Source organism: Sorex araneus, chromosome 7 (assembly GCF_027595985.1).
Source record: "Sorex araneus isolate mSorAra2 chromosome 7, mSorAra2.pri, whole genome shotgun sequence".
In the NCBI taxonomy this organism is placed as follows: domain Eukaryota; kingdom Metazoa; phylum Chordata; class Mammalia; order Eulipotyphla; family Soricidae; genus Sorex; species Sorex araneus.
Window position 1 is genome coordinate 66,664,254 of NC_073308.1, and position 14,042 is coordinate 66,678,295.

At 54.5% G+C, this 14,042-nt stretch overlaps 1 protein-coding gene across 1 annotated transcript in view; it reads right to left on the reverse strand.

The window, feature by feature from the left end:
• GAB1 (GRB2 associated binding protein 1) overlaps window positions 1-14,042 on the reverse strand; it is a 119,198-nt gene that overhangs the window by 27,006 nt on the left and 78,150 nt on the right. Inside the window, 1 exon segment of the mRNA XM_004606200.2 lies at window positions 2,243-2,468. Coding sequence (XP_004606257.2) covers window positions 2,243-2,468 — 226 coding nt within the window.

A 14,042-nucleotide genomic window follows, 5' to 3' on the forward strand; every position in this document is an offset into this window, starting at 1 on the left:
CTCTGTCTCTGTCTCTCTCTCCACCTTGCTTTCCACCCCACGCCCGCCCACTCTGCCAACACCATATAATTCAAGGCCCCTGTAAAACCAACGCACTCCCAGAAGCGCAGGGAGGATGTGTAAAACCCCAAGGACGGCCAGCAGTGACAGCCCGACACGGAAAGCATTTCCTCTGGAGAATGTGCAGGAACCCCTCGCGTGCCAGCACGGCTGGGGGGCGGGCCCTTCGCTCTGGAACCCCTCTGAGCGGGGCTGCAAGCCCTGCAAGAGGTCCTGCTCAGCAACGACCCCAAGGGGTCGTCTCTCAAGTAAGCAGCTCAGACCTTCCTAGCACCAAGCAAAATCGAGGGCACACAGTAGGTGCTTGACAAACAGTTGTGCTTGAACCATCAATTCCGTGAGACACAGACACAGAACAGAACTGAACGACGACTCTGGACGAAATTTCTGCAACAGTCAAGTGGCAACTCAAGGACACAATAAAAAGGGACATTTACTATAAGCTGCCATTTGGCTATGGGCTTTAAATATGTTGCGTCTGGGCCAGGCTGGTGGCTGGGTGGCAGAGCACGTGCCCTGCAGGTAGGGGGCCCTGGGGTGCTCCCAGACACAAGGAATGAGTGAAGGAACAGCTGACACTGAAAAAATAACTCTGGGGCTGGAGCGATAGCACAGCGGGTAGGGCGTCTGCCTTGCACTCGGCCGACCCGGGTTCAAATCCCAGCATCCCATATGGTCCCCTGAGCACCGCCAGGAGTAATTCCTGAGTGTGGAGCCAGGAATAATCCCTGTGCATCGCCAGGTGTGACCCAAAAAGAAAAAAAAAAAGAAAGAAAAAATAACTCTGATGACCCACAGAACAAAACCATGGTTAGTAGTATAGGTAACAAGCTTACAAATGTGCGATTTTAAATACTCACAGCAAACAAGCAACATCAAGTTAGAATTTGATATTATTTACTACAATGGACTTACGGAAAAAAAAATTTTTCCCGCTCGTACAGGTAAAATCCCATTATAACAAACACAAAGAAACCCATCTTTGGATTGTTTGTGAGTCACTTCTGTTAGATCAGGGAAAGGCTCCCATAAGCTGTTGTGTGGATCTTAATAAGCGCAATATAAAATTTTTTAACAAGTGCTTTCATGAGCTACACCCAGAAAGTCACTATATATATACTTGTAATAAAAACAGGGCTTAAAAATAGCTCACAGCCTTGTTTAAAACACACCCCCACTTCTATGCCATTCACCCCCACTGCTGTGCTGCAGATTAAGAAAATAAATATCTTCAACGACCAAGTCACAGAGCTGTCGGTGGTGAGACGGGCCCCTGATCGTAATTTTCTGGCTCTTTATTGCAACAGTAAAATCCCCCCAACCAGGGGCTAGAGTGAGACAGAACAGCCGGCAGGGCTTTGGCCCCGCACACAGCCAACCTGGCTTCAATCCCCAGCGCCCCACGTGGTCTCCAGAGCGTGCCAGGAGTGACCCCTGAGTGCAGAGCCAGGAGCAAGCCCTGAGCACTGCCAGGAGTGATCCCCGAGCACAGAACCAGAAGTTAAGCCCTGAGCACCCCTGGGTGCAGCCCCTCAAGACACCAACACCCACCTCCATTCTCAATGTTCCCTCGATTACCTCTTTTTTCTACGTCAGAACCTATGAAACCAAGGCTGGGCGCAGGTGCTGCCGCGCTGCTGGGTCCGGGAGCTCCAAGGCTTCCCCGTTACCAGCAGCGCCTTAGACCTCCTCGACTCTCCTCCTCGGATGAAGCCCGTGTGTGCGCCAGCGCCCCTGCCAGGCTGGGATTTTACCTGCGGGCTTCATTTCTCACACAGACCCAAAGCCACCACAACACACTCACTGCAGCGGACTCGCTCTGCTCGCACAGTGCTCCAGGAGCAGGTACTCGTTTCCGCCTTCCGAGACAACAGAGGACCCGGGGCTGCTTTACGGTCACGCAAGAAACAGAGCAAGGTCACCACGGGGGGCCGGGCAGGGCCGTCTGCTCAGCAAGTGACACTGGGGTCTGGAACAGAGACTGGGGCACAGGAGGCGGGGTCCCCAGAGCCTCGTGGTACCGGGGGGTCTTTGGCCCACCAGAGCAGAGACCGGACCCCTCCAGGGCCCTGGCGAGGGGGCCTGAGGCGACTTAGGAGAGCGCCTTCCTGGAACGGGCCGAGAGAGCACAGCCACGGGAGCATCTTGTAGGAGTGTCTCCTGCGGGGGGGGGGGGGCTTACCTGGCAGGTTCGGGCTTCTTGCTCTGGCAGTTGATGAGCAGGAGGTAGTCTTGAGGGTCCTCCTGGAGGCCCAGCGCGTCCAGCTGTGGCGGGGAGCTGATGAGCTGGTAGGGGGGAGGTGGGGCGGCCGCAGGAACATCCCCCTGCAGGGACAGCGGGGCTGTGCTGACGGCTAGCGGCAAGTCGGCCGGGGCCTGCAGGGAGCCGCCTGGTGGCTTCACGGGATCTGCAAGGGCAGAGAGGAGCCGTGAGGCCGGAGCGTGTGCATGGATGGCGTGTGTGCATGGCGCGTGTGCATGGCGTGTGTGCATGTAGCATGTGCATGGAGCACGCGCATGGCACGCATGAAAGCAGAGCCCGACCAGGACGGCCATCAGCGGCGGCTCACACAGGCTCTGGGGGCCGGTTCTTGACAGTGCTGAGTGTGAGGGGCGTGGGTGGGCAGGCGGGGCTGGGGTCAGCCACACGCCAGGCAAACACCTTCACCCCCAAACCGTCGCTCCAACCCCCACATGGGAGACATTTGTGGGGGAAAGAACCGGCTCTTGGCAGAGGCTCAGAACAGGAAATGAGGACGTCTCTGCACTGCAGCGGGAGAGACAGCTTTCTCCCAGGGCCCCCTGAGCACCCCCAGAGGGCAGGGCCTGGCAGCAGGGCAGATACCGGCCTGCACTCTGTTGCCCCCCCCCTTTTTTTTTTTTACTTTTTTGGGTCACTCCTGGCGATGCACAGGGGTCACTCCTGGCTCTGCACTCCTGGTACTGCTCAGGGGACCATATGGGATGCTGGGAATCGAACCCGGGTCGGCTGTGTGCAAGGCAAACGCCCTACCCGCTGTGCTATTGCTCCAGCCCCCACTCTGTTGCCCTTTTTATTTGATTCTTTCGACTTTGCAGCGGCCTTCTGGGAGATGCTTTGAATTCCAGGGCTGGTGAGAAGAAATGCTCCACCCCGTCTGGAGAAAAACATCTTCCGTTCCGCTCACAGACTCCCTAGCTCTCGGGTGGGGTTCTGCGGCACCTTCGGGAGAAAGGGGACTCGCCAATGGCCAGGGTGCCCTGTGCTCCGAGAAGATACCTGGGGTGCGGGGGCTCAGGCTGTGCATGTGGGGTGACCCAGGCTCTGTCCCCAGCATCCTGAGAGTCAGAAAAGTGAGAAGAGACACGGGGAGCCTCTGGGCAACACGTGGAATCTAGACACAAACTACCATGATCACGACACAACCGAGTAAGATTTCAAGGGCCAGGGAACACCAAGTAGAGGATGCTGGGAGGACACATTCGGGTTGAAAGATGCGTGTCGAAATTAGACTACAGGCCGAACATGAAGGCCACTCAGGGGCTGGAGTGATAGCATAGCAGGTAGGGCGTTTGCCTTGCACATAGCCAACCCGGGTTTGAATCCCAGCATCCCATATGGTCCCCCGAGTACGGCCAGGAGTAATTCCTGAGTGCAGAGCCAGGAGTAACCCCTGTGCATCGCCTGGTGTGACCCAAAAGGCAAAAAAAAAAAAAAAAAGGCCACTCAATTCCTCTATTGCACACTACAACACCCCAAAGGAGAGGGAACAAAAGGGAATGCCCTGCTGCAGAGCAGGGTGGGGTGGTGGGGGATGGGGTGGGGGTGGTGGAGGGATACTGGGATCATTGGTGGAGGAGAATGGGCCCTGGTGGAGGGATGTAAATGATCACTGTATGACTGAAATGCAAACACGAAAGTTCCTAAGTTTGTAACTACACCCTACGGTGATTCACTAATAAAAATTAAAAAAAAAATTCAAGGGTCCCCCAAGAAACTCTGTTGCCCACTTACACAACGCTATAGCAATCCAGGAAAATAAGGCAAAGGCCTCACCACAGGGTGAGGCAAAAGGTCTGGAGCAGAGCCTGGTCAGGCCCCAGCACAGAAAGTCAACAACCCCCCATCGGAATCCCATCTGCTCGCTGTTTATGCGAGAAAAGGTGGGTTGAAATTGAGATTCTTCACGGACCCGGGTGGCCACACGTTTGTGCGGCCACTCTGCTGCTGATCGACCACGATCCGGAGGCCAGCTAGACTACTTTTGGTCCCAGCAACTGCTTCCAGCAATGTCTCTAGACTGAACTAAGCCATAGCCCCACGCCGGCTGAGGGGGAAAAGATCCTTCTTTCTCGGTTTTTGTCCCTTTTCGGGGAAAAGCGGCGTGGCGTCCGCCATATTATGAGGACCATTAAGCAGGTACAAACTTGGTGGTGCGGGAAGAAAAAAATTTTAAAAAAGAGGTTTGAACTTGAAACGGCAGGACGCGTGGCAATCTCAGGCTGGGGTGATACCGGTGCGCACTCCTCTGAGATGCAACCCGGGTGGCCACACGTGTGCGACCGCTCTGCTGCTGATCGACCACGATCTGGAGGCCAGCTAGACTACTTTCGGTACCAGCAACTGCTTCCAGCATGTCTCTAGACTGTGAACTAAGCCATTGCCCCATGCTGCCCCAGGAAGGGAAATGATGCAATTTCTGACATAAATCTCACTGGACTTAGTTACTAAAATACTAAAATACAGAAATCCTAAATCGTGCGGCCGCTATTGAGGCCACACAACCCCATATCTCACCATTCTTAGCAATGGAAAACTAATTATCAAATGCTTCCTTGTCAGCAGGGCTGTTTTTTCTTGGGGAAACTCCAACAACAATAGTGAATTTTGTGTTGAAATACGGAATGTGATCAAGGTAAAGAGAAAATGAAGTGAAATTTATCAGCTACGCAGGCAGAGGTGGGGAAGTGGGAGGTATACTGGGGTTTTTGGTGGTGGAATATGGGCACTGGTGAAGGGACAGGTGTTCGAGCATTGTATGACTGAGACATAAGCCTGAGAACTTTGTAACTTTCCACATGGTGATTCAATAAAATAAATTAAATTAAAAAAAAAAAGAAATTGAGAGTCTTCACAATGAAACATCGCCTAAAGTGCTATTGAGAGCAGGGCGGGAGTTCTGTGGTCTCACGCACAGAACCTAAAGCAGCTCATTGAACCCGTGCTTTGAACACCACCGTCCACACAGCTGTCCTCTCTTCCCCTGCCGAGGCCAGTCAGTATCCGTGGGCCCCACTAGGGCAGCAGAGAGGATCTGGGCCCCTCTCTACCCCTCTGTGCCTCCCAGGGGAGTCACGGCTCGGCACATTCTCCTCACCAAAGACACCCCCGCGGCAACTCTCTCTGCCCGCACCAGCCTGGCAGAGGCAGGAGGGACCCATGCCCCAGGTGTGCAGGGGGACCCACGCCCCAAATGTGTGCAGGAACCCTGGGCACACATGAGCGATTTGGTACTGGTTCCTCAAGAAACTCATGCGTCTACAAGATGTTAATGGAGCTTGAAAACTTCCTCCCGCTGGGCACCGGACCTGAGTACAGAAGTCGGACTCCTTTCTACCTGGGGTGGTGAGGGAGGAGTGACCCCTTCCCGACGGAGCTGGTGACTGCTCCCCTCTCGGTGCTTGGGGGCCCGTGTGGGCCAGGGAATGGCGCCTGCACGAAAAGCCAGTGCGCTGAGCTGCCTGCCCCGGGCTCAAGTTCTAACTTCATCTTTGCTTGCTCCACGCAAAGCCAAGTCCTCATACAAAATCCACGTGTGTGGGGCGGGGCGGGGGAGGGAGTTGGAGGGGTCCATTCTTTATTATTTATTTGAACAGAGGAGCATGAGAACTGAAAAATTCATTTTTGACACTTCTATCACCATTTCACGGGGACCTATGTTTAATCACGGCAATTACAGAACCCGTATAGAACATACGCTATGAAATGACTTTTCGACTGAGTCACAAACATACAGCGATTTATTTAAGGGGATTTAAGATGCCCTGGACGGTAAATCCTCGGGATTGTGAAACTTCAGAGAACTATGTAAAATATTTACCTTTCAAAGAGGAGCTGAGGAAGACAGGAGGAGAGGGCTGCACGGGACAGGAGTGAAAGGGACAGGAGGAGCCGGCACGGGGGTCAGAGCCAGGACCCTCTGACAGTGCCGCACCCTCGGGCCACTGAACCACCAGCACCGGGGAATGAGCCCTAACAGGGCTGGGAGAGGAAGAAGGGAATGGAAGGGCGGGGGAGGGGAGGGGAGGGGAGAAGGGGGGAGGGCATCAGGAGGGAAAGTTTCTGCAGTCTTTCCTCTAAAGACTCTGCTCATAAAACGGTTTATGGCCCCGTTCAATTTCCAGTTTTAACCCAAACAAAATGAAGTCAAAAGAAAGAGATACAGCGCTCCATAAAACAGTACGGACTAGCCTCCCACCAGAATTCTCAAGTCACTTTCCTGGGGCTGGAGTGCAGGGCAGACTGCAGGGGACTGGGCTCAACCCCAGCTACACAGGAGCTGCTGGGAGGAGCACACAGACACACAGACACACAGACAGACACTTACAGACACACACACAGACACATATAGACATACACAGACACACACAGACACTCACAGATACACACAGACACACATAGACACACACAGACACACATACACAGACTCACACACTCACAGACACACAAAGACACACACAGACATACACAGAAACTCACAGATACACACAGACACACATAGACACACACAAACACACATACACAGACTCACACACTCACAGACACACAAAGACACACACAGACATACACAGACACTTACAGACACACACAGACACATATAGACACAGACACACAGACCTCACAGACACTCACAGACACACACAGACACACACTGACACACACAGACACACATACATAGAGACTCACACACTCACAGACACACACACAACACACAGACATACACAGACACACACTTACAGACACACACAGACACATATAGACACACACAGACACACAGACACTCACAGATACACACAGATACACACAGACACACATACACAGAGACTCACACTCACAGACACACAAAGACACACACCGACATACACAGACACACAGACACATATAGACACACAGACACACAGACCTCACAGACACTCACAGACACACAGACACACACAGACACACATAGAGACTCACACACTCACAAACACACACACAACACACAAAGACATACACAGACACACAGACACTCACAGATACAGACACACACAGACACACATAAACAGAGACTCACACACTCAGACACACACAGACAAACACACAACACACAGACAGACACAGACACTTAGACACACAGACATACACACAAATACACAGACACACACACAGATACACATGCAAACACACGGACGCACACACACATATGCACTAACACACACCCCCGCACCCTCCAAGCCATCGGGGTGTACTCCAGTGGCTTCGCGGCAGGCCCCTGGTCTCGCTCCCGAGGTGCCTGGGCTCCACCCCCGCCTCACGAAGAGTCCAAGAGAAGGCAGAGCCACTGCCCCACACCGGCCCGGCCCCGCACCACCCCGACGTCTACCTATCACACAGACAGACAGACAGACAGACACGGGAGCACTCAGACACCCTGGAACACACAGGCCTGGGGGGACCCTCCGGCTGGCTCCACTCGCACCCCTGACCTCTCTCCGCTGCCCGCGCGCTAGGTAGCGCCACATCTGGGCCCCGAGACGCAAACTTCAGTTTGGGCTTGTGTGTGTCAGACTCCTTCCCGCTCTGCTCTCCCAAGGCCCGGGAGGATAATCAGCCTCCATTAGAGGGCTAATAGGGTGCGGGAGCAAAGTCCTAATTGGATTCGACTTGAGAAGCTACTCAGCACTGCCGGGGAGCCCCGAAGGAGCTAGCGCTGGGTGGGAGGAACTGGAGAGGACCACCGAGAACACGGCAGCCCTTCGTGCCACCGAGAACACGGCAGCCCTTCGTGCCCTGGCTGCTTTCTTTTCAAATTTGTGAAACGTGATTTTCATAAGGGCATTTGAGTTATCACAGGAGGGCTTCCCACTGCCATAGGCTGACAACCCTATACCAAAGGGGGAAACCGAGGAAGAAAACAGCCTAGGGAACAAAAACATCCCGCCTTCCCCGCTGAGCAGAGGGCAACAGGCCAGCCTCCTGGGTAGCCCCAGGTGGGTCCCGAGGCCACCCTGAACTCTTAAGACCTCTGTCTGTCAGAGAGCACTCCTGTTCCTCTGAATGTCAAAGGAAGACACTCTAAAGGCCGTAATGGAGAAACTGGGCTCTGGGAAGGGGCGTGGCCACAGGCTCTCGGATGCTCAGTCTCCGGCTCGGCTGAAGAGGACAGCAAAGAGCACCAGAGACTCGCGCCGGGCTTACAGCCATCACTGTCCACACTCTCCCTGCTTCCTTTCCTTCCTCTCTTTTTTTTTGCGGGGGGGGGGGGGGCGGATGTCACACCCAGCCATTACTCCTGGCCGTGCTCGGGGACCATATGGGATGGCGGGAATAGAACCCAGGTGGGCCGTGTGCAAGGCGTAGGCCCTCCCCGCTGTGCGACCACTCCCGCCCTCCTTTCCCTGTCTAGTTGCTCTTCCTGCAGAGATGGAGGCCGGGAGGTGGCACAGGCTGGAGAAGACAGTCCAGGGTTGAGGCCCGTGCTGGCCCTGGGTGCACTGACCCGGGCAGAGCTGAGAGTATCCTTGGAGCATCAGAGCTGTGACAATCCCCCAAAGAGGGGGGACCCGCAGACTTGGATGAAAAGCGTCTCAGGGTGTATGTGTGCGTGCGCGTGTGTGTGTGTCTGTGTGCAAGGATCAAACTTATGTGCATACTTATCCAGTGCTTGTGTGTGTGCGTGTGGGTGAGTGTGTGCTCATGAGCAAGAAAAAAGATCAACTTATATGGCAGCTCGCCCAGTGCCTGCTAAAGTGTGTGTGTGTGTGTGTGTGTGTGAGAGAGAGAGAGAGAGAGAGAGAGAGACAGAGAGAGAGAGAGACAGAGTGAGAGAGAAATGTGTGTGTGCGTGCACATGCGAACAAGCATGCAAGGATCAACTTACATGCAGAGTCACCCAGTGCTTGCCTGTGTGTGTGTGAGCAAGGATCAACTTATGTGCCACTCACCCAATGCCTGGGAGGGAGAGAGGGAGAGAGAGAGAGAGAGAGAGAGAGAGAGAGAGCATGACACACAGAGAGAGAGAATGTGTGTGTGCTTGTGTGTGAGTGTGTGCTCCTGAGCAAGAGCAAAGATCAACTTATATGGCAGCTCGCCCAATGCCTGCTAAAGTGTGTGTGTGTGTGTGTGTGTGTGTGTGTGAGAGAGAGAGAGAGAGAGAGAGAGAGAGAGAAAGAGAGAGTGAGAGAGAAATGTGTTTGTGTGTGTGTGTGTGCACACGAGAACAAGCATGCAAGGATCAACTTACATGCAGAGTCACCCAGTGCTTGCCTGTGTGTGTGCACGAGCAAGGATCAACTTATGTGCCACTCACCCAGTGCCGGGGGGGGGGGGGGGGAGAGAGAGAGAGAGAGAGAGAGAGAGAGAGAGAGAGAGAGAGAGAGAGAGAGAGAGAGAGAGTGAGCGAGCGTGCGCACATGCAAGGGTCTAACCTACATGCAGACTCCCCCAGGAGGCACCTTCCAAACTTGAACTCTGGGCCCTCCGATCAGGTTGCGTGTGCCCTGTGACCTCGGGCAGCCCCGAGACGGCACCTCCTGCGGGCTGAGCGGGCAGTCCAGCTCCGACCTCCGAGTAGCAATCAAAATAAACGTGCACGTCTCCAAGAAAAACAAAAGAAATGAGCTTCTCCTCTCCAACCTCCTAAATAAAAGCATTCACAGGAGCCACACGCAGTCGCCTGAGCTGGCGCTGAAAAACAGATTCCCGCCCGCCCGCCAGGACTCGGGCCTCACACAGACGCAGCGGGCACCTGGGGCAGCGGAAATAACACGCTCAGATACGGAGAGGTTCCTGGAATCAAAACACCGGCAGGTTTTTTCCCTTCCCTTTGTTTTCGGGAGAAAAGTCGTTATTCTCCTAGGGGCTGGGGCGAGTTATTTTCCCCCGACTGATATCCAAACACGGCGGCGTTCTTCCCACATGTCCCTGAGACGAGGATGGTGAAAACCATTTCGGGTTTATTTGTTTTAAGCCAAGAATTGGAGCCTATTCAGCTGTGGGAAACAGAGAGAGCAGCAGGCCCTGGGGACAGATGGGGTGAAAACAAAAACACCGATTATAGGGCCGCTGGCCGCAAGATCTGTTTGGAAGCAAGAGAAAAATAAAGCAGGGAGTCAAGTTAATGGAAGAACAAAGACATTTTCATACTGTATGGAATGTGACTGCAAAGAATAATAACAGTTCTCTGCACTTTAGAGTTTGATACAAATCTTAAAAAAAAAAAGAGTGGATTTTTGAAAAAAAGGCATCGAGTAAAGTCAGCCACGACAAATGAAGAAATGAAGGTTTAAAAAAACGGAGAGGGGTTGGAGTGATAGCACAGTGGGTAGGGCATTTGCCTTGCATGCGGCCGACCTGGGTTCGATTCCCAGCATCCCATATGGTCACCCAAGCACCACCAGGAGTAATTCCGGAGTGCAGAGCCAGGAGTAACTCCTGGTTATATACAGGGCCCAGAGTTCAAGTTTGGAAGGAGCCTCCTGGGAGAGTCTGCATGTAGGTTAGACCCAATCGCCGGGTGTGACCCAAAAAGCAAAAAAGAAAAAAAAAATGGGGAGCCGGAGTGATAGTACAGAGGGTAGGGCATTTACCTTGCACACAGTCGACCTGGGTTCGATCCCCGGCATCCTATATGGTCCTCCGAGCACCACCAGGAGTAACTCCTGAGTGCGGAGTCAAGAGTAACCTCTGAGCATCACCAGGTATGACCCAGAAAGGAAAAAAAAAAGTGGAGGGGGTTCTGGGGTACTCAGGGAGCCCTGTAATGGCAGGGACTCGAACCCAGGACTCGAACCCAGGTCAGCCACGTGCAAGGCAAGAGTATTAAACCCTGAGCTATCTCTCCCAACCCCCTGGAGGTTGATGTCATTTCTAGTGGTGGGGATCGAACCCAGCTCCCACACGCGAAGCCGCGTTGCGCTCTGGGCGCGCCTGGCCTGGCCTCCACAGACGAGTTTCTGCGCCCACGGTGCTTTTACTACCAGGCACGAGAAAGGAAGAACGAAAGAGGAAGCTCCAGTACAGGTCACCGCTTGCTGCTCTAATCCAGGAAACCCGAGCCTTCGCTCCAGTGGAGTGTAGGATGACCTGCTGCTTCTTCCTTGTTGGTTTTCAGGTCCGTGCCAGCTGCTCTCGGAGTCCGCCCCTGGCTCCGTGCGCAGGGCCCCGTCCTGCTGGGCTCGGCGGGCCATACGTGGTTCTGGGGATCAAACCCGGGTCCGCTGTGTGCAAAGCAGGCACCTGCTCCCTCAGCTATGTCTCCCGCCCGATGAAGACTATCTCTCTCTCTCTCTCTCTTTGCCTTTCGGGGCACACCCAGCTGTGCTCAGGGCTTACTCCTGGCTCTGTGCTCAGGGACCACTCCTGGCAGGCTGGGGGAGGGGCTGGGCATCAAACACAGGCCAGGCATGTGCAAGGCAAGTGCTGTCCCGCTGTACTGTCTGTACACTCTGAGGCAAGAACTATATTGAACCAGTTCAGCATCAGCCTTTAACACACATACAAAAGTAATTTGGTTTTTGGCTTTTGGGGTCACACCTGGCGATGCTCAGGGGCTGATCCTAGCCCTGCCCTCAGGAATTACTCATGCCAGTGCTCAGGGGACCATATGGGATGCCGGGAATGGGATCCGGGTGGGCTGCATGTATGGCAGATACCCTACGTAAGGCACTCTTGCTCTGGCCACTGCTTTACTGTGCTACACAATTCTGGTGGGACGCCTCCTACGTGAAGCTTTCTCTGTGTGTCTGAGCCTCACTCCACCCACCACCAAAGATTCTTGCGCCATCACAAAATCAAATGACCCCTCTCCTCACTTTGTTCCTTTCCCTCAGAACCACCATTAAAAACAAACACAGAGTGCCGGAGAGATGGCAGGGCGGTTCAGGCACTTATCTTGCACACGGCTGACCTGGATCCGGTCCCTGGCACCACTGATGTTCCCCTGGGCACCTCCAGGAATGATCCCAGAGCGCAGAGCCAGCAGGAAGCTCTCAGCACTGCCAAGCACGGCACAAAACACAATAAAACCAAAAACGAACTAACACTTGGGGCCAGAGAGATGGTACGGCGGGTAAGGTGCTTGCCTGCACACAGGTTCAATCTTTGACACCTCATATGACCCCCTGAGCAACCCCCCAAAGCAAGAAACAAAAAACCCAGCTTAGACATTTATATATGTGTCTACAGTGAACTCTTGAACAATGGAAGGGGTTAGGGGCAGTTCAAATGTGCATTGTTCAATAGTTTGTATACACAGATTGTGTGTGTGTGTGTGTGTGTGTGAGAGAGAGAGAGAGAGAGAGACAGACAGACAGAGACAGAGGAAGAGAGAGGAGGAGGAGGGAGGGCATGAGAGAGAGAGAGAGAGGGAGAGAGACAGAGGGAGCAGGAAGAGAGAGAGGAGGAGGAGGGAGGGCATGAGAGACAGACACAGAGACAGAGAGACAGACAAACACAGAGGAACAGAGAGGAGGAGGGAGGGCATGAGAGAGAGAGAGAGGGAGAGAGACAGAGAGAGAGCAGGAAGAGAGAGAGGAGGACGAGGGAGGGCATGAGAGAGAGGGAGAGAGAGACAGAGAGAGACAGGAAGAGAGCGAGGAGGAGGAGGGAGGGAGGGGGAGGAGAGAGACTCACACTCATTAGCAGCTGCAGGAACCGCGTGCTTTGGGAGTGAATCGCGTCTCCCTAGCTACCCAGATGCACGCGGGTAACGCTGGCTGCATTTCCTAACTAGGCCCAGCAAACTCGGCCTCAGGACTGGTCAGAGCCCAGCGCTGACACACCCCAGTGACTTGGCAAACCAAAGACCTGAGGCTTTACAGGGGGCGAACTCCTCCTCACAGGTGCTCTCCAGGGCAGAGCCCTTCTGAGGAGCGGGCGCCGAGGGATCGCACACGCCAAGTGCTCTGGGAGCCCGGCAGGCACGAGGACAGTCCCTGGGCGTCTCAACTCCTCGAGTGAGTCAAGAGCCCCTGGACACGGGAGCGTCTGGCGCCCCCGTTCGCGGGCCGGAGAGGGTGGTTTCTTTCTGCCTGGGGGCCAGAATCTGTTTCTGGCGGTGCTGGGGGCTGGACCCCGGGTTTCACCCATGCGGGGCACGCGAGCGGCCACTGAGCCCCGTCCCGAGCCGGAAAGTCACTTACTCCCAGGGGAACTCCTGCCCTCGGCCACGTGGTTCCGGGAGAATGGTTAGAGAACCAAGAGACCGAGAGTGTGGCCGATCCCACGGTGCCAACAGCCATGTGGCTCTACGCCCCCTCGACACCATCAGTGTGGAAGGGCCGGAATCAGCAGAGCGACTGGCAGCCGCAGACCAGCCCGACTGGGAAGCCCTCTCAGAACAGAGCCAGTGTGACACCTAGACCCAAGGGAAAGTGTGTGTGTGTGTGTGTGTGTGTGTGTGTGTGTGTGTGTGTGTGTGTGTGTGTGTGTGTTAGGGGGAGCTGGGGAGGAATATGGTACCTTCTGAGGAGAGCCAAGTGTGGTCCCAGAAAAGAGGTGGCGGGGAGGGAGAGAGAGAGAGAGAGAGAGAGAGAGAGAGAGAGAGAGAGAGAGAGAGAGAGAGAGAGAGGGAGGGAGAGAGAGGGAGAGAGAGAAAGAGAAAGAGAGAAAGAGAGGGGGAGAGAGAGAGAGGGAGAGAGAGAGAGGGAGAGAGAGAGGGAGAGAGAGGGAGAGAGAAGGAGAGAGAGCGGGAGAGAGGGAGAGAGAGAGAGGGAGAGAGAGAGAAAGAGAGAGGGAGAGGGGG